The 25777-nt window shown below is 44.4% G+C and overlaps 1 protein-coding gene across 1 annotated transcript in view; it reads left to right on the forward strand.

Moving 5' to 3' along the window:
* SORCS3 (sortilin related VPS10 domain containing receptor 3) overlaps window positions 1-25777 on the forward strand; it is a 446748-nt gene that overhangs the window by 333577 nt on the left and 87394 nt on the right. The window contains exon 8 of the mRNA XM_016212097.2: window positions 18892-18981. Coding sequence (XP_016067583.2) covers window positions 18892-18981 — 90 coding nt within the window. The remainder of the gene's footprint in view (window positions 1-18891; window positions 18982-25777) is intronic.

Raw genomic sequence — 25777 nt, forward strand, 5'->3', positions numbered from 1 at the left:
GCAATTTTATCTTTTCTCAAAGTATGATACTGATTTTTCTTCAGATATCTAAAATGCAAGAGGAAAAAACAGATTGATAATAAAGAACAAATAAAGTACTCCAGAGTTGGGGAAAGCAAAACATTTGAAGGGGGAAGGCCATCTCAGCTCCGTCAAATTCTTCTCCATACCCAGTTAGACCAGTAACACTGTGTAGACCAATCTACTACCTAATGGCACTTTCAGCTGCCAGTCTTGTGTGGCCATGGTCAAAACAGAAGCCCCTTCTCCAACAGGGCATTCGAGTGTGGAGCAATGGCATGCATCAGGGTGGTTCTAGATAATTCCAGTAAGGCAGGAAAGCCAGTCGGCACTTGAATATACATTGCTCTTACTTTTTAAGAGCTCTGGTATAAACATAAAAAAATGACACTGCTATAAAGGGTTGGGAGATGTTCTAGGAATATTAGCAATTAATAAGTACCAGCCACCAATTAACAGATATTTGGTGAGCTCCTAAATATGCCGGGTGCCCTGGAGCAGAGCAGAGTTAGAAGACATTGTCCCTGATGTCAAGCAGTTTAGGATTCATGAAGCTAGTGGTCTGTTGTGGGCAAAACAACCCTGAATTTGGGGACCCGGGTTGTAATCAGAGTCTGCCACATGCCCACCGAGGAACACTGGGGCGGTCCCGTGGACTCTCCGAGCACTAATTTCCCCTTCTCTGCACAATGGACTCATGCTACTTGCTCTGCCTAAATTGGAAGGTTGTTGTGAGGATCAGGGGAGATAATAACAGCTTCGAAATGCTTTGAAAACTCTACAGCCCTATAAAATTCAAGAATCAAGACTAATCCACATGCGAAAATCAGCCTCACCATTTTGTGTATGTACACTCTCTTTTAAGGGTTTTTATAAGCCCATCACATAAAAGGTTACTGAATCTGTTTCCCAAATTCATTTTTAATAATTCATAGATCCAACTGTGTATTCACATGTGTGCATGATAAAATCTTCTCACATACCTTTCCTGGTTATCAAATAACCCAACTGCTAATGATACATATGTAACTGTAGCTTCTCTGGGGTTTAATTATCTTGAGAACCTTTTTGTCGCATCCTGGTCCCCAGCGCCCTTGGGTTTCGATACTTCATTTAAGATCCTGCTTTATGCATCAATGTGGGAGGTGGGAAAGCCTCTATGGCATGGCCATTGTATCTCTAATAAATTGTTATCTTTCTGAAAGAAAAAAAAAAGCCCCGAGGCAGAAATTAATAGAGTGTAATTATTCAAAGAAAACCTATTTGGCAGTATTTTAAATGATGTTAATTTGGTCTTAATGGGAGAGATTTTGAATGTTAAATAAATAGCAATTTCATCATTAGGGACACATTTACAACACCGGAGCTTAAAGGGAAATGAAAGAGTTTCAGAGACAGTCTTCAAAAGCAATCCAAAAAGACGTCTTCAGGTTAATATTCTTGAGCACTTTCAGAATCTTAAAAGTGTTTACAAAAGCCAGCACTAATGGAAGTCCTTTAAATAGCATGTAGCTGGGATAGGTCCCCTCTACACGTAATGATTTTATTAGCTTGATGTAAAAGTTGCTGTTAGTATTTGAAATCCTTGTGTGAATAAATGCAAGTTAGCGATTGTGAAGTAGTGATGTTTAGTTGACCTTTGTGTTGAACATCACGTGTGTCCCGTCTCACATCCTTCTGGCTCACCTTTGCTCAGAAACCAGCTGTGCGCAGAGGTGACCTGATGTCACCTTGCCTCTGTTGCACTGTGAGCCTCTTGTTTTTTATTCTGGGGCTGATTTCTCCCCAAGTAGGATGCTCATGAGAGACCCCTTAGCCATTCTGGTGCAGATGCAAACCTTGAAGTAGAAAGTGTCGAGAGCTTTTTGGACAATTTGACCAGCAGGAGCCAGGAGCCAGTGGCAGGCACTCCTCTCTCTGTCTGAGCTTCAATCTCTGTGAGTCTTCGTAGGGTCCCCAGTGGGATGGAGCACCAGTTTCTCATAGTCCCAACTAGTTCATTAGCATGCCCTGGAGTGGCTTTCTCTCCCTCTTTGGTTCCTGCTTCCTAATTCTGCCACTCTGTGGTCACTTCTCAAAGACAAAGGACCGAAGATTGCCCCCCCCCCCCCCCGCCATAAAAAATCTACCTGCATAAAGCCCTTGTCTCAGGCTCTACATTTGGGGGGAACTCAACTCAAGGCTGCCTTGAGAGATTCTCAAATTTATTGAGTCCCTGCTATATATCCGTTTATAGATAGAGTGAAAATTGCAGTCAGCTTCATCCCATATACATTTCTCACTCCTAACACCCAATCCCATCTGATTTCTCAGCGACCTGGCTTTATTGGTTATACTGCTTCTCCCTATATCTTTATCATATTTATCCTTATTTCAGGCTTTATATCAGTTTTTAAGGATTTTTAAATACCTACCATCCTTAAAATAAAACTTTCTCAGATCCCCCCCGACTCTTCTCTAAAAATGCCCCATCTCCCACTCACAGCCAATTCCTTGAGAACTGTCTCTATTCGTTCCTTCCCTCGAACCCACTCGAGCCTGACCTCGGCCTCTGACACTCCACTGAAATCACCTTTGCCAAGTTCATCAAAGATGCCTTAGAACTGTACCCTGACTACGTCTCTCAATCATTCACTTCCTTGGCTTCTCTGCAGCATTTTAATCTCTTGACTGCCGCTTCTTTCTTGAAGTCCCCTCTCCCCTCGGCCTCTCTGATGACGCGCAATCCAGTTTCTCTCCAGCCTCTCAATATTGTCCTCTCCTATGCAGGTGCCTCTTCCTCCGCCCACCTTTTAAACAAGGGCTGGTCTCAGAGCCCTTCCTAGATTTCTTTTCTCTGTGCAAATCCTGCCCTCTCTCTCTCTGAGTAATCCCATCCCATCCATCCTCACAGCACAGTATCGATTGCTACCCAGGTGCCAAGGAGTCCCCAGTGCGTCCTGCTGAGACAGAGGCTCCAGGGAGGGGCTTCTTATTTACAGGATGACCACCCATCCTTTAGGCACAGCGATCTCTTCATTCCATTCAGAGCTTTGCTGTGCATGTCCCCAATAAATTATTAAGATTTATTTCTTCCCAAGAGATCTGCTGAGGCTCCATGGAAGTTACAATACTTGTTTCTTACTAGGCCAAAATAGCAAGGACTGTTTTTCCCTAATCTCAGAGACCGGTTGTGTAACTTGCTCGGTGTTATCATGTAAGCATTTGCCTTGCTGGTAGTCGATGGATGGCAGATGTCTGGTTCAGGGGTGTCAGATTGTTTTCGTTTTGTGTATCACCTCTAAGCAATTGGTACTCGCTGTGTTACCGAAGGCTGTGCTATTGTGGTTAGGTAGGAGGCATGGCTGTTGTTAATTAGCGGTGTCTCCACGGGCACGGGAAGGGAGAGCGGTGGCATGGGGGCTGCGCTGCGCAGTGCATCGTGTGGGATGGGCGGCGCTCATTGCGTTTAATCGCGCACAGGCCTCATAGGGTTAGATGAAGCCTGCGAGTTCTGGTCTGGAAGGTGGGCTTGTTGTCCCGGGGACCACAAGCATTTCTATATTCAGCTCAAAGGAGTGAGATGAGCTACAAGACTCTTAATCTTTTCCACTGTTTGGAAAACTGCAATTTCTTGTCTCCAAAGCAGTGGTTCTTCAGAGCGGTCTCCCCACCTAGCCACACCATCTCTCCTTACCCACCAGCCAGCAAACTGGAAGAGTGGGTGGAAATGGACCTCGTGTTTATTTACTGTCAAGTTTATGTCTGGCAGGTGTGCACTTTATTTAATTTAATCTGCTTTAATTGTCACAGGATCTTGGTGTGGTAGATGTTATTATTTTTCAATGGAGGAAACCGAATTTCAGAGAAGTTTAGAGAATCACACTTTGTCATCTAGCTCGGTAAATGAATGGTAGGGTCAAGCTATGACCTCAGGGCTGCCTGGATTCATAAAAGATGACAAAAGAGGACAATGATAAATTTCTCACTTTGTTTGCCCAATCGGAAGATCTTCGCATTAGCCCTGAATAGTTGCTGTTCCCAGAAACTTTTCCAGATGACTGTAAAAGAGAAATAGGCAGAGACTGGCCCTGTCTTGGTAGATCCGAGGGCAGGAAAGCCTCACCTCACTCCTTGTTCAGCCGACTGTTTGTCTGGGTCTGTTTCAATTTTGTTCCAGATCAGAAACTTTCTGCATCATGAACCAAAGAAAGGCTTCATGGGATTCGGTACAGTGTAATCACACCCGCGCCTCTGAGACTTGTCCCTCCGATACACTTGGAGGATTATTCAGACACTCCACTGGGGAGCCATGGGGACCGAGTGGCAGTGTGGTTAATCATTACCATCCCTAGCTCCATTCTCCTCCTGCCTTCCCCAGTTTCTATCATGCTTTTTGGGGCCCAGCTTCTCCCGAGTCCCACTTCAGGGGGCACAGGAGCTGTTGAATCGTGACCCAGCAGGGTCTCCCCATTGTCCTTCCCTTCCAAGTCCCAGCAAGTCCCAAGCACTCACTGCGCTAAGCCCAGCTCCCAGGAGGATCCATTTTCTGGGGCCTTCTCCTGTTAAGGATAATTATATTGTTATAAAACAACAGTGCTGATAATGAAGGCGGTTGGGTTGCCAACTGAGAAGTTGACCATTAAGTCCAGTTCTCTCCCCATTACTGTTCTAAGTAGGATGTATATCTATTTACTTCAGAAGTCGAGCTTTTAAAAATTTTAATCAGTCTTCCTCTAACTCCACAGCGAGCTACTGGGGTAAACAAGCATTTTGGATTTCTGCAAGCAGCTTTTAAGAATCTGACTCTGAGCGCTGGCTGGTTTGGCTCAGTGGTTAGAGCATCAGGCCGTGGACTAAAGGGGTCTCGGTTTGATTCCCAGTCAAGGGCAAGAACCTCAGTTGTGGTCCCATCCCCGGCCCTGGTCGGGGAGCATACAGGAGGCAAACAATCAATGTGTCTCTCACGTCAATGTTTCTCTCTCTCCCTCCTCCCTCCCTTCTGCCCTCTCTAAAAATCAATGGGAAAAATATCCTTGGGCAAGGAGTGAAAAACAAAGAATAAAGAAAGAATCTGACTCTGAGAGCCTTTGTGGTCAGGCAGAATAAGTTCTTTTTTGGAATTTAATAGTGGCAGAGCCAGTGGCTAATCTATTGACTTGATTTGATTGAGCACCTACTAGATACCCAGAGCTGTGATAGATTCTGCCTGAGACAGAAATATTGATGGATTGATTGATTCATTCATTCAGCAACCATTAATTGAACACTTAATATACTCCTGTCACTGTTCTCCATGAAGGAGATATAATGGCAAACAAGACTGACCAAGTGGTTGTTGTCACTGTGTTTTTAGTCGAGATGTGGATGTTGGACTTTATGGCCAGACATACTCCATGAGCAATGCTCAAAAGCACTTAGAAAAGCACTGCTAGGCTCCTTCCCCGGGTGAGGGAGGTCCGTAGGCATGACATGATCAAGGTCACCTTCCTGGAGAAGGCAGGGCTCAACCTAGTTCTCAAAGCAGAGAAATGAGTTGAGGAGTCAACTTTAGCACCAGCCAGTGCTCCAAGGAAAAGAGACCCTTCGGTGGCAGGAAACAGTGTGACGAGATGGGGAGGGCAGGCTTCCTGGACTTCAGTCTGGTGTCACCATTAACTCATTCTGTGACCTTGGGCCGTGACCTTGCCTCCCTGGAGCTCAGACTCCTTATCACAAAGTGAAAGGATTGCATCCAAGAAGAGCTTTCAATCCTTTTGTTGTTGCTGTTTCTAGCAGTGAGAACTGCTTTTCAGACAATACTATTCAAGGAATTCCAGTATATAAAGCAGATACCCGTGAAATGGGTCTAGTTTTAAAAGGCTTAAGGACTGTATCAACACCTCCCCTCTTCACCCTTTTGTGGACACCCCAAGGCATCGCTGTAGAGGTCTAGAACTCCAGAGAACCCTTTGGGAAGGCAGTGGGCCATCCGACTCCAGAGGTTCCCTTCTAACGCTGAATTCCAGAAGTCCGCTCACTCTGCACAGTACTCTGTGTAGTTAGACTATTATTCAGAAGTAGCTCCCAACGTATTTCTCCAGTCTCAGAATTAAAAAAAGACATTTGGAATATAGTTAATTCGTCAAGAGGGTCGCTGAACTATTCTTTCCTTCATTCCATACACGTCCACTGAGGGCACAGGATGGAGACAATGCAGAAAATAAATAAGAAAGTTTTGATCCCTGGAGGTCGCGCAGCCTGTAAGAGGTGAAGATGGGAATGAGAAAGGCAGGTCCTGCCATAGGAGGGTCTGTCGTCTAGCGACAGAGAAGGATAACACGTAAGCAAAGAATAGTCAAAAGAGTAATCGCGTACTGTGGTAAATCTGAGAAGAAATCAATGCAATTCTGAGAGACAATAGAAGCAGCGATGGCATTTCGTTCATTAACTTCCTCCGTCTGTCCCTCAGTCAGTCCTTCTGGAGACACTACTATCCACAGAGCTTAGGCCTTATTTGGAGATTTTGGGGTAAACAAAACAACCCCCAACAACCCTCTTCTCAGGGGAGCTTATGATTTCAAAGATTCACCTCTTTGATCATGGGTAGGAGGCAAAAGTTTTTAAAAATAAATAAAAGCACAAATTAAGAGGAAAAGCGTGAGTGTGTATGAGTGTGTGTGTATAAAATAGCCACACATTTTGCTTTTGAGACTGGGACACACCAAGGGATTCCACCACCGGCAAATACGCACTCGCTCTCTCCGCCCCCCTTCCTAAACCGGGAGCCACGGGGTCTGAACAGAAATCGATGGCGGCAATTTATTTTTAACTTCTTCCTCCTTAGCCAGGATTGATTTTTGTCCTGGTGATCAATGGCACAGAGAATAGCTCCACGGCCCAAGCAGCTGTTCCGGCGCTTGGCCCGGTGGGCCCCACAGCTATCGAACAGAGCATTAGGAGCTGATTATGAAAGTAATGGAATGGAGATGTTTAAGGATGGGCCTGATTAGCCCGGCCTTCCTGGCGCCCGAGGGCTTGGTGGCAGGACACGGGCCCTCCCGGTGGCAGAACCTAGCGGGCGACGGGGAGGGAGGGAGGCGTGGGGATCGGCTCCTGCTTTGCCACCCGCCCCCCGCCCCTCTTCCTTTTCAGCTCCCTTTTCCTCCCTCCTTTATTTCATCTTTCCTACAGCAGCTACTGCTCGGTTTGGAACTGCAAGGGAAACATCTGTTGCGTAAAAATAAAACAAAGAAAGAAATTGGCTTTTCCCTCTCTGCTTCTTGGGCTTTAAAATTGCCCGATTCTTTCATCTCCGGCGTCTCCCCTCCTTCCTTGTTTCCTTGTAATTCAGCTCGTGTGCGATGGCAACAGGGGCTGAGCCCCTCCCGCCCCTCTCTCGAGCCGGTAGCCCCCACCAGCTTCTCCGAGAGGCATTTGGGGCCGGGCCGGGCGGGCGGCACACCTTCAATAACTATCACGCGCAGCGGGAGTTCCCCAAAGGCGGCGAGGTCGCGGGCCTGCCTTCCCGGGCCTGCCGTCCGCAGCCCCAGCCTGAGCGCCGGCCGCAGGCCTGCCTGCCTCGGGAGCGACGGCCCCCAGACCGCGGTCTGCAGGAGTAATCAGTGCTCTTAATAGGACTGTGTCTGATCTCCCCCTGCTCTGTAATTGCTTCTGAGGGCTCTGCGTGTGCAGTGTGGGAGGGAAGGCGTGGAAGTGTTGGCTTCCCTGCTCCCTGTGAAGCATCTCAGATGAGTCCCTAGGAAGTGGGTTGAACAGAACTTTTCTGTATATGGTTCTCAGCATTTTCTTGCACAAGCCCTGTCCTCAGCCTTCTATGATTTTTACCTCCTGGTGAATTTTCTTATTGAATAATCAGTAGTTCTTGGAGAATCAATTACATATAATAGTCGTGGCTAAGACTTACTGAGTGTTTAGTGTGAGCTAGGCTTGTTATTAATGCGTTTAATCTTTATGGCATCTCTGAGGTAAGTCCTACTCTTCACCTTCATTTTATATAAAAGGCACAGAGAGGGTAAGTCATTTTCCCAAGGTCACACAGCCAGTCTAGAGTGGACCTAGGCCGGCTAACCCCAAAGCCCCCTTTCTCAGCCACTACACTTGTTCTGCTCTTTAAATGAAAAGGAGTTACAATGAACACTTTCTCATTTGCCCGAAGCAAATTGGGTCAAGGAGTGTGTAGGGGCAGTGAGTAGAAATGGAAAACTTTATAACACACAGAGGCTGCTTAAGCCATGTTCGTGGAGTCAGTGACTCACCTGGCAGCACAGACTCTTCAGATATGGGAGTTTCAGAAGGCCTTCCCGCTGGGGAAGCTGGACACTGGAAGTGAAGGGATGAGGGACATAGCAGATCTGACATTTTTGAGTCCCTGCTTTGTCTCAGGCACGTGTTGGGCCTTGTTGTGAGCATGCCTGTGGAATTCTTTTAAGATGAAACTGAGGCTTGGAAGCAATTATATGCTTTCCCCAAAGACCCACAATAGCCAACAGGGGACAGGAGTTTTGGATTCTATGTCTAGGCTTACATTCCAGAGCTCTTTGTGAATTTTCACAACAAACGACTAAATCAGTAACCCTGAAGTTACCAAAAGTCAACATTTTTAGTAACCCAGCTGTAACTTTTGGGCATTTCTTTGAAGCAGAACTTTATTCCTGATATGAACCACCTCTGCAAAGATAAACAAACAAATAAAAAAATTTATGTAAGGTTATTAAGCAGTGTAGTGTAGACTTTTTATCAAAGATGTCAAGCAAAAATGGAGCATGAAAATAAGTGGAATAAACCATTATGGTTCTTAGGAGGGGATTTCTGTTTTATAGCACCCAGGCTTTACCCTGCTCAGGGTATCATAGTATTACCACCGATTGTATGTGGTCATAGGTACATCTTATGTGTTAGGCTTGTTTTTACAAAGAAGTGAACTCCATGAGGTCTTGGCCTCCTGACACAGCCTGGGCACAAAGCTCTGAACGGGGACTCGCTGATGGATTGGAAAATGGAACACATAGTAGAATTGGGGCCAGTATCCATAATGAGATGTCTAAACACAATTAATGTTCCAGGAATGATGTGAATTTGACCAGACCTTTAATTAATATGTGAGTTCGGCAGTGGGTGGGAAAGAACATCTTGTCATCTGCTTCCCCGTTTCCCACCGGAAAGCGCACTCTCTAATCACCCTTGCTTTTCCACATGGTGTTGTTGCCAACCACTCAAAGGCATAATTGATGAAAATCATGACCCATTTGTAAAAATCCATGCAATTATCTCCACTTTGTGTTTTTCTGATCTTGACTTAGCAAACACAGGCTGAAGCAGCCTGGCAACGTGAATGGAGGCTGGGGTTTTGAGTCAGAAGTTCTGCAGTTGGCTTTGAACCTCACTGTTTAGTAAAAGGGTGAACTATCGTGGCCTGTCTGGGCTTCTGCCCCTTCATTCTAAAATCAGGATGTGATTAGACCTCACGCACGGGGTTATGCTCTGACCAAATGACATTAAGTCCAGTAATGAAAACTAATGGCGTAGAGTACTCTATAAATGCTAGTTGTTATGACATGGTGCTGGGCACTAAGAGAAGGTTAAATAGGAATAAGGCACATTATCTACCCTCAACAACATTACAGTAGAAGAGACCTGAGCTGTACCCACTTTCCAGTAGTTCAGGACAACAGTTGATAAGTGCAGGAAGAGGGCCATAGACAAAGAGCCCTGGGAATTGGATGAACACAAGATGAAAGCCAACTGGGCAACTGAGGTGTGGGGAGGCTTTATTAAGAAGATAGCTTTTGACATAAGCAATTGTGAAAGTCATTGGTGCCAGAGCCTTCTAGTGATCTAGGTCAGAATGAATCCCTCCAGGTACCTTGTCCTTAACTAGTCATCCTTTGGAAAGGCTCTGCAGTAGGCCCTTTAGGCTTGTTCAGGGTTGCACAGTATAGTGAAAAATGCCAGGATTTAAAGACCCAAGTTCAAAACCAGGCTCTGCCACTTTGGAGCTGAGTGACCTTATGCATGTCAATTAACTTATCAGTAAGCAGGGCTGCTTTAATGCCAGCATCTTCCCTACATCTTCACTGTGCGCAAGGGCGGACAGTGCATACAGAGTGGTGAGCACAGAGCTTGGCTCTCCCACAGTGACACTTCTGCTGGTGGAAGACAGGAGAAGCGTGACCCAAGGCATGCAATGGGGAGACTCTGAGAAGTGGCAGTTGGCATTTCACAAATATTCATGGCTCTCTTGGGGAGGTGGCATGTTTTCTGAGAAACAGCTTGACAGATGGTTTAATACGTCCACTGCTGTCCCCAAATTCACTCACGAGGCATGCAAATCCCATGCTTGCGAAGCTGTGCTGTAATATCTAGCAACCTGCCCGTATCTCCAAGGCCGTCTGGAAATCCCATGTCCCAAAGAAGCATTGCTGCCTCTCTAGAAAATTAATGATTCTGTTTGCCTTGCCCTTTTAAGATATTTAAAATATCATGAACATATCAATAGAATTAAGCATTGTCCAAGCAGCTACATGCATGTGCCATTCATCCCATGTGACTGAAGACATTTCTGTTCTATAGCTCTGCCCATCCCTTTCCTGCTGGGCTTGTTATGGTCCTTGGTGCCTCCAATCTTCCAGTCTGTGGGTAGCTGTAGCCTCACTGGCAAATGTCAGTGCCCCGCACAATCAATAGAGTGGACATATCTGGATCACCAGCCTGATTTCTGTTTTATGGTTGCTATAAAAGAGTACTGTAAATTGGGTGGCTTATAAACAACAGACATTTATTTCTCACAGTTCTGGAGGCTGGCAAGTTTAAGACTAAGGCACTGGCAGATTTGGGGTCTGGTGAGGGCCCACTTCTTGGTCCATAGTTAGCTGTGTCCTCATGAGGCATGAGCAAGCAAACTCTCTGGGGTTTCAAGGGCTCTAATATCATGTGGGAAGTCTTCACCTTCATGACCTCTCAAAGACCTCGCCTCCAAATACCATACATCTGGGGTTAAGTTTTAACATATGAATTGGGGTGGGGGGAGCAAAATTTAATCTATTGCCATTTGTCTATAAAAATGCTTCTAAATTAGTTAGGTTCCTAGATACAGACCACAGATCAGTTTTAACACTACTCCTTATATTTGTGGAACACTATAGTTAAATGAAAGCATTTTATTACCTCATCTCATTTGCTTCTCTGTAAGAGAAGGGTAATTATTACTCATTCCATTTTTATAGAAAAATAACCCCAAAACTCCAAGAGGTTCATTATCATGCCCAAAATCACATGTCTGATAATTGATTGAGCTGAAATAAAATCACAGATGTTGCAGATACCAGAACCTTACAGCTTCTTTCTTCTTCTCCTTTCCCACCACTCTGTTTTGAGTTTATGAAATTCTGGGGCACTATAGAGACGATAGAGGGTAGTGTCTGGCTTGGGAAGATTTCAGCCAATTAATTGACCTCATAATGTCCATCCGTATAAAGGAAATAGGCTGTGGGATATCTTGAGTCAAAGAGAACAGCTTCTAATAGCAGGAAGACTTTATAAGCTAGCCTCCTAATAATATCTAGAGAGCTTCTCCTCAGTTCCATTCTTTACTAAACTATATTAAACTCAGTCTACAAGGAAAAGGGTCAATTTTGAAAGAAGAAAAGGAAAGGAAGGTGTTTTGATAGTAAGTTCTAAAATTTCTGTTTAAGATTTCCATGGGTAGTGTTTTTTTTTGGGACACTGGCATCCTGAATCTGGAACACTCAGAGTAGACTGTCTAGGTTTTAACTTTTTATCTATTATTATATTCACTAGGAGTATCCAGATGCCCCCAATTTTGTACTTCAGGATGGCAATTTAAATCTGGATTTGTTCTTTTTTATTTCTGTACTTTGCCTTTTTACCATCGCCCCTCCTTCCCCCTCAAAAAAAATAAGTTAAAAAAAATGGAGAGAAAACACAAAGAACTTTCATTTTGAAGGGTTAGGTGGGCATCTCAAGAACTTCTCCCCTTCCTGAGTCATAAAAGCCAGAACACTAAGATAAGGCTTGCAGCCATTAGTGGCTAAATCTCTGGCAGAAACACTTTAGCTTTGTGGTCTCCATAGGTAATCTTCTTTGTGAAGTCACCCTTGTCGAGGGCAACAAGAATTTCAGTCCTCTTCCCCTGCTCAGTTCTGACCAGGTGGCCATGTAGCCACCCAAGCACTGTCCTAAGCCTCCAGGTTGCATACATAAGCTGTCACCATAGTCAGTTGCCATAAGGCCTCCAAGGTGTTGGGCTGACGTAGGCATCTGTGCCTGTAGTTCAGCAGGGCCAGGTAGGATGCAGTGAGTACTTAGTATATGCCAGGTTCAGGGCTAAAGCTCCTTACATGCTATATTGTGTTTAATCATCATGATAGCATATCCATAGTATGAATATTTCTGTTTTTCAGAAGAAATTAGGAAGATTCAATTACCTGTCCAAAGTCACCAAACCGACAAGTGACAAAAGCAGGATTCAAACATAGGTGTGGGATCCCAACCAAAGGTACTCTAATACTTAAAAATCAGAGGAAAAAAATCAGCCTCTCTGAAAATATATAACTGGAGACATATCGAGTCCAATTACTTTATTGTATTTGAAGAGACAGACTCAGTGAATGAGGCATATGCTGATTCTTCTCTCCTAGTGTTGCTGTGGTCTAGACACACAGTCTTCATGCCATGCTTTTCTAACTCGCCACCTGTTCTCTGCCTTACTAACATTCCCAACAGGCAGGGAAGGCTTCAAGAAGTTTCTTGGCAGGGCTGGTGAAGGTGGCAATAGATTTGCGTTTTTTTGGCCAATGAGTGTGCCAGCAACTTCAGTACATGTCTTCACTATAACACATCCCCTACACACACACACACACACACACACACACACACACACACACACACACACACACAGAGTGAGATAGAGAGAGATATTCAGTGTCTTCAGTATCAACTATCTTATCTCAAATCTATTCTCAATGAAGCTGTTTGGGGGTTATTATGTTAGGGCCCCGATAACAAACTTTTCTGTGCAACTCTGTTTCACAAGAGGTTCAGCCTCAGTGCAAGCGGTGTGTTAGGTACCAGATCCACCCTTTCTAGAAACAAACAGAGAAAACTACATGTTACATTAATATCATAGAGTCTCCAGGACATAAAATGAGCAAATACCAGCTGGACAAATACTAAAACTCAAGACCAGATAGTCTAGCATGGGAGATGGCTCATAGGGCACCTTGTTTCCAGTGCTGTCCCACAGTTTTGATTCAGACACATAATGTGGCACCTTAGCTAAACACTTTCAGAAAATGAGCTCAGGATGGCAGAGATGACATAGCCCATCCTGCGGAAGCTTCCAGGGTCATCCTGACACAGTCACACCTTGATGAGACTGGTGGCTATTACTGACTTTCGTGGCCCAGCAGTCAGAAGCCTGTTCCTTTGTTCTTGGAAAGGAAATGTGATCTTTGAAGGAATTATGTAGGTGGAAAGGAAGAGAAAGGCCTAACAACGTCAAGATTTATTTTAAATAATCTGAATAGAATTAATGAGCAAAGAAATTGGAAAAGTTAATTGTGCATTGTAACAACTTGGCTGTTCCCTTTTGTTTCTTTGCTGAAGAGGAAACAGCGCAGAGGCCGTGAGCAGTAACTGACTTGAGCCCGCGTAGGTAGCCGTTTCTCTGCGCTTGGACTCGGCATTCACATGAGAGTGGGCCCAGCAAGATGCTGTAACTGGAAAAGTTTCTAAATGTCATTTTCTGTGAAGGCAGCAGCCAGATTTATTTCCATTATGGTCCCTCTTATTCTCAGATTCCAAAGCAGCACCCTTCACTCCTGTACAACAATGGAGCATTGATTTCTCACGGCTGAGAAATTGATATGAACTCTCACATAGAAATATCTGCCCTGATGGTAGGCATCTTATCTGGGAAATTGGAAGTTGAATGACATGGAATCCATTCCCCTCCACGGACAGGGGCCAGCATAAGAAGCCAGATGAGCTTGGCTTCAAATTCCAGCTTCAGAATTTATTAATTTATTAAACATTTTTACTTTGTAAGGTACTAGCAATGGGATTACCAATAATATTAATAGTAATAATTATTATTGTGGATGTAAATAGTTGTCATGAACGTAATGTACTCATCACATAATTGATACTTGAAAATATTAATTTCTGCTTTTCTTGTCAAATTACTTATGCACAATCATGAATTCTAGACACACTACACATTTTCATCTATCTATGGCAGAAACAAGCCCAATATGACTCAAAGCCTTCTGGTTTCAATTTGGGGGGGCAAATTTCTCTCTCTCCTCCAGGGAATGCCATCATCTAGAAGCAAGATAGGAATGAAAAAAATAAGGATATGTCAGGTAGACTTGGTGGCAGCAAGGGTGGGAACAAGTCAGAAGAGACAGATGCGTTTAATGGCCAATGCACTTGTCCAAAGGAATCATTTTCACTGGCCAGGAGCCCAATTAAACCTGTAAAATGGAAATGCAGAAAATCAGATTAACGAGCCAGTCATTAGCGAGGAAAAGACCCAGCTAATTCTGTGTTTAGCATGACGGATGGGCCCAGAGCAAATAATTGGATGACATTCATCAAATGTAAAATAAAAGGTGTCACTGAAAGGGAGAGTGGTAATAATCTCTGGGATTTACAATGCCAGCAGATTTGCTTGTAAGGGAGAGAAAAGTTCATCAAAATAGATTAATAGTCACTAAACTTTATTCCTTCCTTGTGTGGTTGCCAGAGAGCCATGCGAAGAGCAGAAAGGCAGCAGATGCCTTAGCCTAGTGTCACCCTGACCTCATGAGGATTCTGCTTGGAAGCGGGAGTGCTAGGACTTCCATCTGGAGATAAGTTCCTATGACCAGCCAGAGACTGGGCAGGGATGGAAAGTCCTTCTCAACATCCATGGTTCAGCTACTAAACACTAGAGGAAATCAAAGTCTTTCTAGTTAAGCAGTTTAATCCCAATTCATTATTCAGATAGTCAATATGTATTGACCCCTGCCCTGTCCCTGACATTTTGGGAATATACTCATTTACAGTTAAGGGTCTAGGTTAGGCTAGGGTCATATACTGGCCATGACAATGAAAGACTATGATGTCGGGTAAGTTAGTTGACTTCTCTCAGCCCCAATTTCCTGAACTGTAAAGTAGAAGTACAATCTATATCTATATCTCTATGTATTTTACATATATGCATGCACATAATACTTAATACATAACATATGTTTATGAGGTATGGTTTATAAACTGCTTATCATAGCATCTTTCAAGTAATAAGCTTTTATTGCATGGTAGTTATTGTTATTATTACTCTTTTATTACCTTGACTCTTCTCTTTTAAGAAGACTTCATTTTGAAGATGCAGCATAAATGCCATGACAGACTTTCCTGGGAATATGAGGAAATGCAAACATATAAGCATATGCCAGTTACAGATATTTTAAAAAGTTAAGATTTGGAATCAAGGAAATATATTGTTGTTACTCATCAAGGAGATGCATGGTTGAATGGAGGACTCATCTTAGTCACAGGAGGAGAAATATAGGGTTAGAGCCAAACTTGACTGGGTTCAAGTGTGTCTTATCTTGGGCAAGTAACTCAGTGTCTTATAGCCTCTGTAGGGTTGTCATGAGGATTAAAGTAGATAATTTGTATAAGGGCTATGTGCAGTTCTGGAGATGGGAGATGAACTCAATCAATCACAGTTTTATCATTGTCTTTATCATCATGGATTCATTAACAACCTGCCATGAGACCAGCTCTGCGTAGGACTCAGCAGATTACAACCTTATAAGAAGACATGGAAGACCATTATATGAATATATGTACCACAGAGTAAACCTTGAAAGTGCTGTAGAAATGGAAATCACAAAGCTCAGGAGTTGAGAGAAGGGAGGAATTATAATGAATTGGTGGCATCCCAACAAACTCATGGGTCTGACACTGAGGTTTAAAGCATCAATTGGCTTTTGATGCTGCAGAGAAGGGCATGGCCAGGACAAGGGCAGAGCTGCAGGAGCCAGCTTGATATCACTGGGAGATACTGTGATATCAGAGGCACTGGAAGAACCTCTGGCCTCTCGGGCTTCATGAAACAACTCAATAGTTTGAATTAGTCCATGGTGTATCCAAGGTGTAATTTCCATCTTTATGATTTACTCAACCATAAACTGCCCTGAGTTCTGTGTGTGTGTGTGTGTGTGTGTGTGTGAGAGAGAGAGAGAGAGAGAGAGAGACAGAGAGAGAGAGAGAGAGAGAGAGAGAGAGAGGGAGAGTCTGTGCTTGTACAGGGCTACAGTAGGCATGGCTGGGCCCATCGCTGGGCCCCTAGTCATCAGGGCCAATCACACTATCACAGGAACCACTCTGTTCTTTTTAAAAATGTTTTTGTTGAATTTATTGGGGTGACAATGGTTAATAAAATTATATAGGTTTCAATGTACAGTTCTATAATACATCATCTGAACACTCTATTGTGTGTTCACCACCCCAAGCCAAGCCTCCTTCCATCACCGTCTATCTCCCTATATACCTTCTACCTCCTCCCATTCCCTTCCCTCTGTTCTTCAGCCCTCAGTGATTTGAACCCCCCAAGGGGCCCAACCTTGAGCTTGGTGCTCATAAGAGGCCCAGGGGTGCCAGCATCTTGTTCCCTAAGGAGGTGACGGGATCTTCTGTGGAAATGTTTCTTTTAATTGCTGGGCTCTGGCTAGGACTCAGAGAGGAGACTTACCTCCTTTGATGCTAGTCTAATTCTCTAAGGGTGAGGCTGGTGAGGTTCGGGCTATCCTATCAAGAACTGATTTTCAAGCATATAAGTGACCAGAGGATATATTTTTGAATTTACAAATTTTATTATGAGGTTCAGGGTCTCCTTTGAGGGGGATGAAAACATTTTAGAATTACTTAAGAGGTGATGGCTGCACAACATTGAGAATGTGCTAAAGGCCACTGAAGTATACACTTTAAAATTGTTAATTTTATGTCATATGAATTCCACCTCAATTTAAAACAACTTTATCATCATTGTAAATGTGAAATTTGGGAAAATCACTGCATCGGGGAGGGAGGGGGTGCTCAGGACAGGTGAGGAGCACAGGGGTGCATGTCAGTTGTCATTAAAGTTCTAGTTCTGTGCTGCTCCGGATGTGGTCCCCAGACCAGCAGAATCAGCATCGTCTGGAAACTAATTAGAAAAGACAGTTCTTAGGCCCTACCTCAGATTGATTGAATCAGAGACTCTGTGGGTGGAGCCCAGCAGTCTGAGTTACAACAATATCCAGGTGATGCTGACACATGGGAAAGTTTAAAAACTGACCTAGGTTTGGGGTTGGTGGATTTACGTTTACATGTGTTGGTTTTATAATAAAAAATAAAACCCAATTAAACAAACCAGTAAGTCAATAAGATCTTACAAGCACTAATGGTGACTGTTCAGGGATTATATTTTAATCTGAGTCTATATAGTTGAGATTTATTTTAAAAAGAAGGACTTCCCAGCAACCCATTGATCTTAATATGTCAACACCCCTCCTCTAAGCCAACGCAGAACAATATAGATTAAGAACAGATGTCTCATATATAAAAAAAAAAGTCCCGGAATACAAGACATAAATGATTCTAATTAGAAAATAGAGATGTAAGGAGGGCGGTGAACATCGGGGAGAAAACCACTCTCTGCTCTTGGTTCACAGCCGAAGTGTTTGCACCAAGTTTTCACAAGGTTCTGCCTTCACGCTGACTCTAACATCTGCTCTACCTGGCAGCTTGTGGTGCCTGATTTGCGGGCTTCCAATCTGTGCAGAGCCAGGGGGAGCCATGGGAGATGCCATCTCTCAGAGTGAGCAGTGATGGGTGGATTTCAATAGAGATGTTAGACCCCTCCTGCTCTCAGCAGCCGCTGTGGCTGGGAGCCAGGATTGGACCAGAGTAGAGGACTGGCCTGTCTCCAGCAAGTGCTTGGGTCTTAATGAGAACAGAGCATGTGCCTCCGGCAATTGCCGGCCCAGCACAGCAGCCTGGTTACTATAGCCACCCTACTCTTTTCTCCGCACAGGCTATGTTATCTTCTCCTGTGAATATTAATTTCCCCTGAGTTAGGGTGACTGGACCGAGAGCAGCCATCTGCAGAGCTGTGCCATGTTGAACCTCCAGCCCAGGCCAGAGGTTCGTTTCTTGGAATGGTTTCCAGGTTCCTCTAAGAATCCATAGTTTCCCAAGTGAGATCACAGAGCTCAACTCCCCATGACAGCAGCACTGAGACTCAAACCCAGGTCTCTGACTTGTAAACCCAGAGTTTTTTCTCTGACTTCTGATACCTTTTAGTAACTTGCTCATGGAAAGTCAATAAATATCTGCTTAATGCATCAATTTATAAATATAAAGGAAATACATGGTACTCAGATCAGAAGTGAAATTAATTTCTAAGTAATAAGAGTGCTGAGCAATAGTAATTACTCACATCAAGGAAAAAATCCTTTGGCTATCACATCATGGTTGCAGTGGATTAAAAATTGTTTCAAAAATAGAATAAATAGATCATGGGTACAGCCCACATCAATAGCAACTCTTTTTTCAGTGGAAAATATTTATTAGGTGTGTGCATATGCAGAGCACAGTGACCAAATACACAGTCCCTGTTCTCATGGAACATGCCACCCACAGGGAAAGACTGTTCTCTAGGTACCATAATATGGGGGCAACTGAGGGTGCCGTGGGATTGGTGGCTCAAAGCCAGCAAGGGACATCCTCCAAAAGGTTGTCACAAACCTACTGTGGCTATTGATGGAGAGGCGAATACCTTCCAGCTTGAACTATGATGCATGGCCCCACCTGACCTCTTTGTGTTTCCCCATGACCCAGGTGACAACTGGTGGAAGAGCCAGCTACTACGTGTCCTATCGAAGAGAGGCCTTCGCTCAGATAAAGCTGCCCAAGTACTCCCTGCCAAAGGTACGCACCACCTGCTGTCCAGGGGCCTGCCAGACAACGGGCAGGGAGAGGCTGCCTTGCTGGGTGGCAGGAGGTTTGATCCCTGCCAGGGAGCCAGCTGGGATTCAGCCTGACCTACCAAGGCGAGGTCGCTGAACCTGGGGTCTGCGTTCTCCTCTCGGCAGTTTTGATTTGCTATGACTCAAACATCCCGAATAACTTTGGGTCATTCCCTGGGAGGGGGGTGGTGAAAGGAGCACTAGCCTTGGAATCTCCTGTGAGGACCCCTCCCTTTGTAAGGGCCTCCCTGCCAAATAGAAGGATGTGCTCAGAAGGCCCAGGCAGGGGCATGGATGCTGTGTGTGCCCATGAAGGCTGCAGGGCAGCCTCCTGGCTCTCCTGATTCTCCCTACACGTTAATGCTAATAAATCCACTACCTACGTTCCCACTCCCTTCTGCCACTGTGAGTAAAAAGAGAGGTACTTTAAGTTACTACAATTTTAATATCAAATGATGGCATGTTAACTCCTCTGTTGAAAAAGCATGAAACTTAACTCTGTGAACCCCATTTCCTGTGAACACTGGCTCTTGGGAGAAGATGGGTTTTAGAGCCTCAGTGTGAATGCGGACAGGACATAATTGCATCACCTAACAAAGCTGCAAAGAAGCGAAGTTTCAGGTTGGCCACATATCAAATGTAATGTTACAGAGAACTGGGTCTCTAAGCTGGTGCTGGAAAAAATTATGGAAGGCTAGCTGAGCACAGAGGAAGGAGGGATTAGCCGATAAGAAGGCGGGTGGTTGCCTACTCTCCGATTGTGTCTGCGCATTCATTTATTCATCTATTCATGTGTCACTCTGTCCATCCATCTGTTCTTTCTCTAATTCACCCATTGAACTATTCTTTCTAACACTGAAGTTTCTACTCTGTGCCAGGCACTGAACTAAGGTCTATGGACAGAGAAGTGAGTCGGACACAACGGACTCTGCCTTCATGGAGCTTATATTCTGGTAGAGAGGAGACACTGAACACACGATCGTAGGTGGGAAGGGCGTTATAAGTCTAGAAGCTCAAGGCTCATCGTGGCATAAGAGTTGGAGCTGAGCAAATACGAGTAGTGAGGGCAAGTTTCCTAAAGAAAGTGATGTTTAAGCTGATAAAAAAAAAAAAAAAAAGGAGTTAACTGTACAAACAAGTGTTGGGGAAGCTGATAGAAAATCCATGCATAGGCCCTATTTTAAGAGAGAGTATGGTTTATTCAACAAACTCAAACCACGCTGAGAGACCGGATTACGGAGACACGGGTGAAGCGGCTGGTGAGGGAGGCAGGGGCCGTATTATCCTCAGGGACCATGGGAATCAGTCTCATCTCCTCTGCCCTCTGTGGTTGGCATTTATAGGACCACTGTGGAGCATTGTGGTTGCAAGATGTACCCATCAGGTATTTTAGCCCAAGCAGGAAAGAGGAGCCCCTGCTGGAAAAGATGAAGAAAGGGGTGTTCATAGCCATCCTCTCTCTACAGGACAATGGCCCCTTGCAGGACCTTGGTGACTTCCATGTACTGGCCCAGGAAAGAGTTTCAGGCATTTTCCAAACCAACTTTCCAACGCAGGGCCTATTTTGTCTGTGTATTCGTGCCTATTTTATGTATTTTTAACCTTCTTAGGAAAACAAACAGTTCTCCGCCCTGGGCAGCGTGGCTGCAGGTGGGGACCAACGAAGCCTGGAATTGATCCCAACCCCAGAACACTCCATTAACGGTTAGCTAACCCATGGCCATTTATTGTGGTGGAGACCCCTCCGTGCGGCCCCTTTTATAGACCTTCATCCAGAGCAGCTTCTCATTAATGCGAGGGTGGCTGTGAAAACAGCTGGATGGCTATCGATCCCCTTTGTTAGCTGACATTGTCCCAGATTTTCATCAGGGGTGAAGACAGAGGGGGCGGGGGGAGATTGCTTCTTCCCTTTGTTGAAAAATGGACATGGCTTTTAAGCAAGTTGCTGCTGTTCCTGGAGTTCTGCGACCGCCGCTGGGCATCGTGCTTAAAAACAAAAACAGAAGTTCCCTTCGCCACTGCCCTCACACCTCTACTCCCAGCCTGTCTGTTCAGGATTTGCTTGCCTGGGGCACTCGCGGCTTTGGAGTGTTTTGCAGAGAACAAAATGAATGCTGTTGATAATAAGCAGCACTATTAAGAGCAGCAACCTCTTGCCAGTCCTGCAAACCCAGTCCCTAGGCATCTGGTTGGCATCTCAGTCCAACGGGCATGAGAAACACAGTAGAGGGCAGGGAAGAAGAGGAAGGGGAGCCATGGTGACTTTGGGAAAAGGTGATGGAACTTATGAGCAGAAACCCTGAGCTCTCATTCCAGTTCTGCCTCATACCTATCCATGAGTCGAGGTCTTCTCATCTGTGAAATGGGTATCATTTTACTATCTGACAAAGTTGTGAGGATTCAACAAATGGCTCATTGTTGGTAAAGTGGAAAGTGCTGGGTGAGTCTAAGCAACGATTGTGATCCAAGGGGAAACAGTAGATGCTCTTAACCTGCCAGCATGGAGATCCATGCTCCTTGTGGGGTCAGGCCCCAGCCTGCCCTTGACTCAGTGCCACCTGAGGCCTTCGCTTTACCACCCTGACTCTCATGGCTACCAGTGACTGCCTACATGCCATATCCAAAAAATAAATAGAAATAAATAAAAATTTAAAAAAATCTCTAGCTCTTTATCTTTTTAGACCTCTTTGTCGCTTAGACTCTGGATTTACTCTCAACTTGCTTCTCTAATAGTCATTTCTACAAGAGTACATTTCCATTAAATGCTTGTATGTATGTGGGGACTCAGTTTGTTAGTGACGATGTTGAACTTCACCTGGGTCCTGTGCTTCTGGGAAACAGCAATATTTAAGAAATCTCTCCCCCGCCCGTTTGCATCCCTGGACATGACTTACTGCAAAGAACGCCCCTCCCCATTGCCTGGATAACACACCGATGTCCCCATGTTTACTCTTGACCACCCCAGATGCCCACTTTTTGTCTTGTCGAGGATGAGCCGAACTGTTGCTCCCTACTGACCAGCCTGTACCAAAGGCTTGCTAATTTGACTTTACCAAGTTAAGTTCAGCTTTTCTTCCTCTCTCAAGCCCCCTGACTTTGACTGGCTCTTGAGCATATGTGAGCACTGGGAGCTTATGCAAGCGCCGGGACTCAGAACAGCGCCTCCTGACAGTGCCTCTGAGAGCCACCGATTCTGAGGGGAGCAATTTCCTGTCTAATTGCTGGATCGCACCACCTGCTCCCCACACCCCCTTCTCTGTGGCCCTGTACTTCTCCCTGGGAAAGCCATTCCTTTCTGCCTTCACTCGGAGGCGCTTGCAGATATTATGGTCAGAGTGTCGCAATAGTCTTTCCACATCAAGGCTCTTTCTACCTAAGTCTGGGTTTGTTTTCATTTGGCAGTAGAATATAGTTAATCTTATTTTGAATAATAAGAAGAGAGGGAAATATGGTTTAGAACATTTATTATAATGATAATGGCAATGATATTAACCTTTTCCTTAATTTCCTCAGGAAAATTTTTCTTAATTTTTACATATCCCCAAATGCTGATTTATCTTTCTTTGCCGTGTCGCAGCCGCACTTATTAAAGAGTTATCTGTAATTCTAACCTCTTTTTCTCACTTGGCATTCACTCTTCAGCTCACCGCAGGTTGCCCCTGCTCCCCCACATCCATCCCACTACTGCACTAAAAAGACTTCTAGCCATTGCTACCAGGGACTGCCTACATGCCACATCCAAAAAATAAATAGAAATAAATAAAAATTTAAAAAAATCTCTAGCTCTTTATCTTTTTAGGCTCTCTGTATCATTTGGCACCGTTGGGGTAAAATCCACCCTTGGTACCCTTCCCTTTGGCAGCGTTTACTCCTAATTTCCTTTCCTGGATCCCCTTCCCCTTGCCCCCTTCTGATGTTGATGTTTCCAAATCCTTTTTGTGTTCTTCATGGCTCTTGCATGACCTCATCGCTTTTCTTCATATGGGTCACTCCTGTGTCCACAGCCCCAGCCCACATCTCTCCACTGATCCCGGACTGTATCTCCACCCCCCCGTTCAAAGTACATCCCCTTCATGGTTTCATTCGGCAGCTCAGAACTGAGCTCAGAGTCTCTACCTTACTTCCCTTGTATCTCCTTCTCCATGTTTACTTACCCATTTATTCATTCAGTAAGCTTTTGTTAGATATCTACCATGTGCTGGAATAATTCTATACTCAGCTGCTCTGATAAGTGCTAGAAATAAAGTGAGAAATAAGAGGGGCATCGTTCCTGACCTCAGGGAGTTTACAATCTAATGAGAGAGACAGGCATCAAATCGACAATTTACGTGAATGAATATTGAATTATCATTTTAATGACTACTCTAAAAATGCAGAGGATTTTGTACGTCAGATATCTGAGATATTAAAGCTATGGCCTTCCCCCTTCCCCCCTGTGGATCTACCTCCTTGATATCCCACCGATCCACTGTTTCGGGTTATAGAATACCTACTACACCTACTCCTTAGTTCAGGCCATTGTGTGTTGCTACCTAGATTGTCGCAGTGGCCTTTTAAGCCTTCCTCCCTGCCCTGCTTAACTCCACTCTTTATACTGCTTGCACAGTGAATATTATCATGCGACGAGGGTAATCGTCTCCAGCTCAGGCTCTGCATTGATCAACTCTAGTCTCTTCTTTCTCCTGCTTAAAGTCTTGCGACAGCTTTGTATTTTCTTCTGGGTAAATTTAGGTGTGTCATATAGAACCCCTTGTGATGTGGCCACTCTACCTCACTGTCCCCAGAAGAAAACTGCTTTCAAACTGTTCCAAGTTCCCCACATTTCCTTGAAAGCCCCACCCTTCCTCTCACCTACCTGAACCTTTCTCCTTCTATCACCATTTTCAGTGCCTCTGTTGTAGCACTTACGAGTTCACGGAGGTCACAGGAGCATGGGATGTCTCTGCCCGGTGGGCATCTTCCTGAGGTTAGGTTCTATATTTCATCCCTCTCTGCATTTATATTATGGTATTTGGCATGTGGCATATGCTTGATAACACAGGTCTTTCTATATTAAAGTTACATTAGGCCCAGGTTACTAGAAAATGTTTCAGTAACAGGGAAGTATTTTTACTGTTTTCTCCTACGAAGTCACAGGTTTAGGTTTTCAAAAAGCAACTCTGATCTCCCCAGTTACTCCTTAGGGAGGATATAGAGGACTGTTGTTTATTATTGCTTTAGTATGACGGTGACACATGCTTTGGAGTTAGATTAGGGTAGCAGAATTCATTATCCTTCAGATCCCGATTGGGCCACATTTAATTACCAGGGCTTTTCTTTGGTTTTGAAGACACTCTCCAGGTTGTTATGGTTGATCCTATGCAACCACAAGGCCTATTAGAAGAGGGGACACATAGCTCAGGTTCAGAGCTGTTCAGAGAGTGGTTCCCCAGATTGTATGCACCAGAATCATCTGGGGGGCTTATTAGGTAGCAGAATCTAAGGTCCCTCACCAGACACACTGAATCAGAACCTCGGGCAGTGGAACTCATGAGTCTGCATGCTATTAAGATCGCCAGGTCATTTCGATGCCCATGGAAGTTATACTCCCACTGATACGGAGCTTAGCTTCTTGATTAGGATACTCTTAAGTTTAAATTTTAGTAATGTCATTTATTAGCTAAGTGACTTTGGCCAATTAATGATTTCTGAAGCAGACATCCCAGAATCCTAGATACAAAGAAGCAGTCTTTCACCCCAGAGCCCACAGCACCTGTTCACCAGGTAACACAGTCTCAACGCAGGCCTAAAGTAAGATGCATTCACAGCAAAGCTGGCTGCCTCTAATCCCGACCAGTGTTTTAAGTTGTTTTTTTCCACTTCTCTTTTTTATTAGTTCAGTCTAAAATAACTTAGCTCATTCATTTTTATAACCAAAACATCTGGGAAAAGCCAGGCATTTCTATTGCATTTTTAACAGGATAAGTGAATTTAATCTGTTTTTCCTGCAGCTGTTGTTTCCCCTCCTACTGGGTTCTTGGGCTTTCATTCCACACCAACACAACACGATGTAATCACATGGTTTTTAAGAGTAAGCCTCGTTTCCACGTTCAAGCAGCTCAGCAGGAACCTGTAAGGTGTATAAGCACAAATGAGTAAGGAGGTCTTAGTCAAGGTGACCTAGGGCCTTCAGAGACTGGGATGTGACAGAGAATCTCCAATGCAAAGATGTAGAGCTTGCTTCTCTGCTTTCCCCACCTCCCACTTGTCCAAATCAGATAAGCTTGCTCCTTTTGAAATCATCCAAATCAAATGAGCTTGTGCCTTTTGAAGTCATCTTGATGGAGCTCTCCATGGTTCTGACATTATAGACATTGCTGCCTCCCTTTATTGTTGAAACCATTTCTGGGAAAGGTTGGCCAAATAAGGTAGGGGCTAGATTCAGCCTGATTATCTACTTACTGTCAACTCCAATTGCCTGTGCTCCTATTACCAGTGCTTTCCATCACAGTGAGGAGGGGGCCTCTCTTACTTTCTCAGTATGCTATTACTCTTTGGCATATACATCTGTATAGTTATGCATTTTTTAACTACTCTCATTTTTTTCAGATGTTTATCCTTGTCAACATTGCCTCCTGGCATTGTAAGCTCCTTAAGTAAGGACTTGGGATTATGATAACCTTTGCACAGTGTCTAGCCATATATGGGAAATGGCTTTTATAAACTGCTTTGAATTCTGGACTAGTGGATTTGATTTTAGAACTGATCTACTCCAGGAA

The sequence above is a fragment of the Miniopterus natalensis genome, chromosome 14, assembly GCF_054644295.1.
Source record: "Miniopterus natalensis isolate mMinNat1 chromosome 14, mMinNat1.hap1, whole genome shotgun sequence".
Lineage (NCBI taxonomy): Eukaryota > Metazoa > Chordata > Mammalia > Chiroptera > Miniopteridae > Miniopterus > Miniopterus natalensis.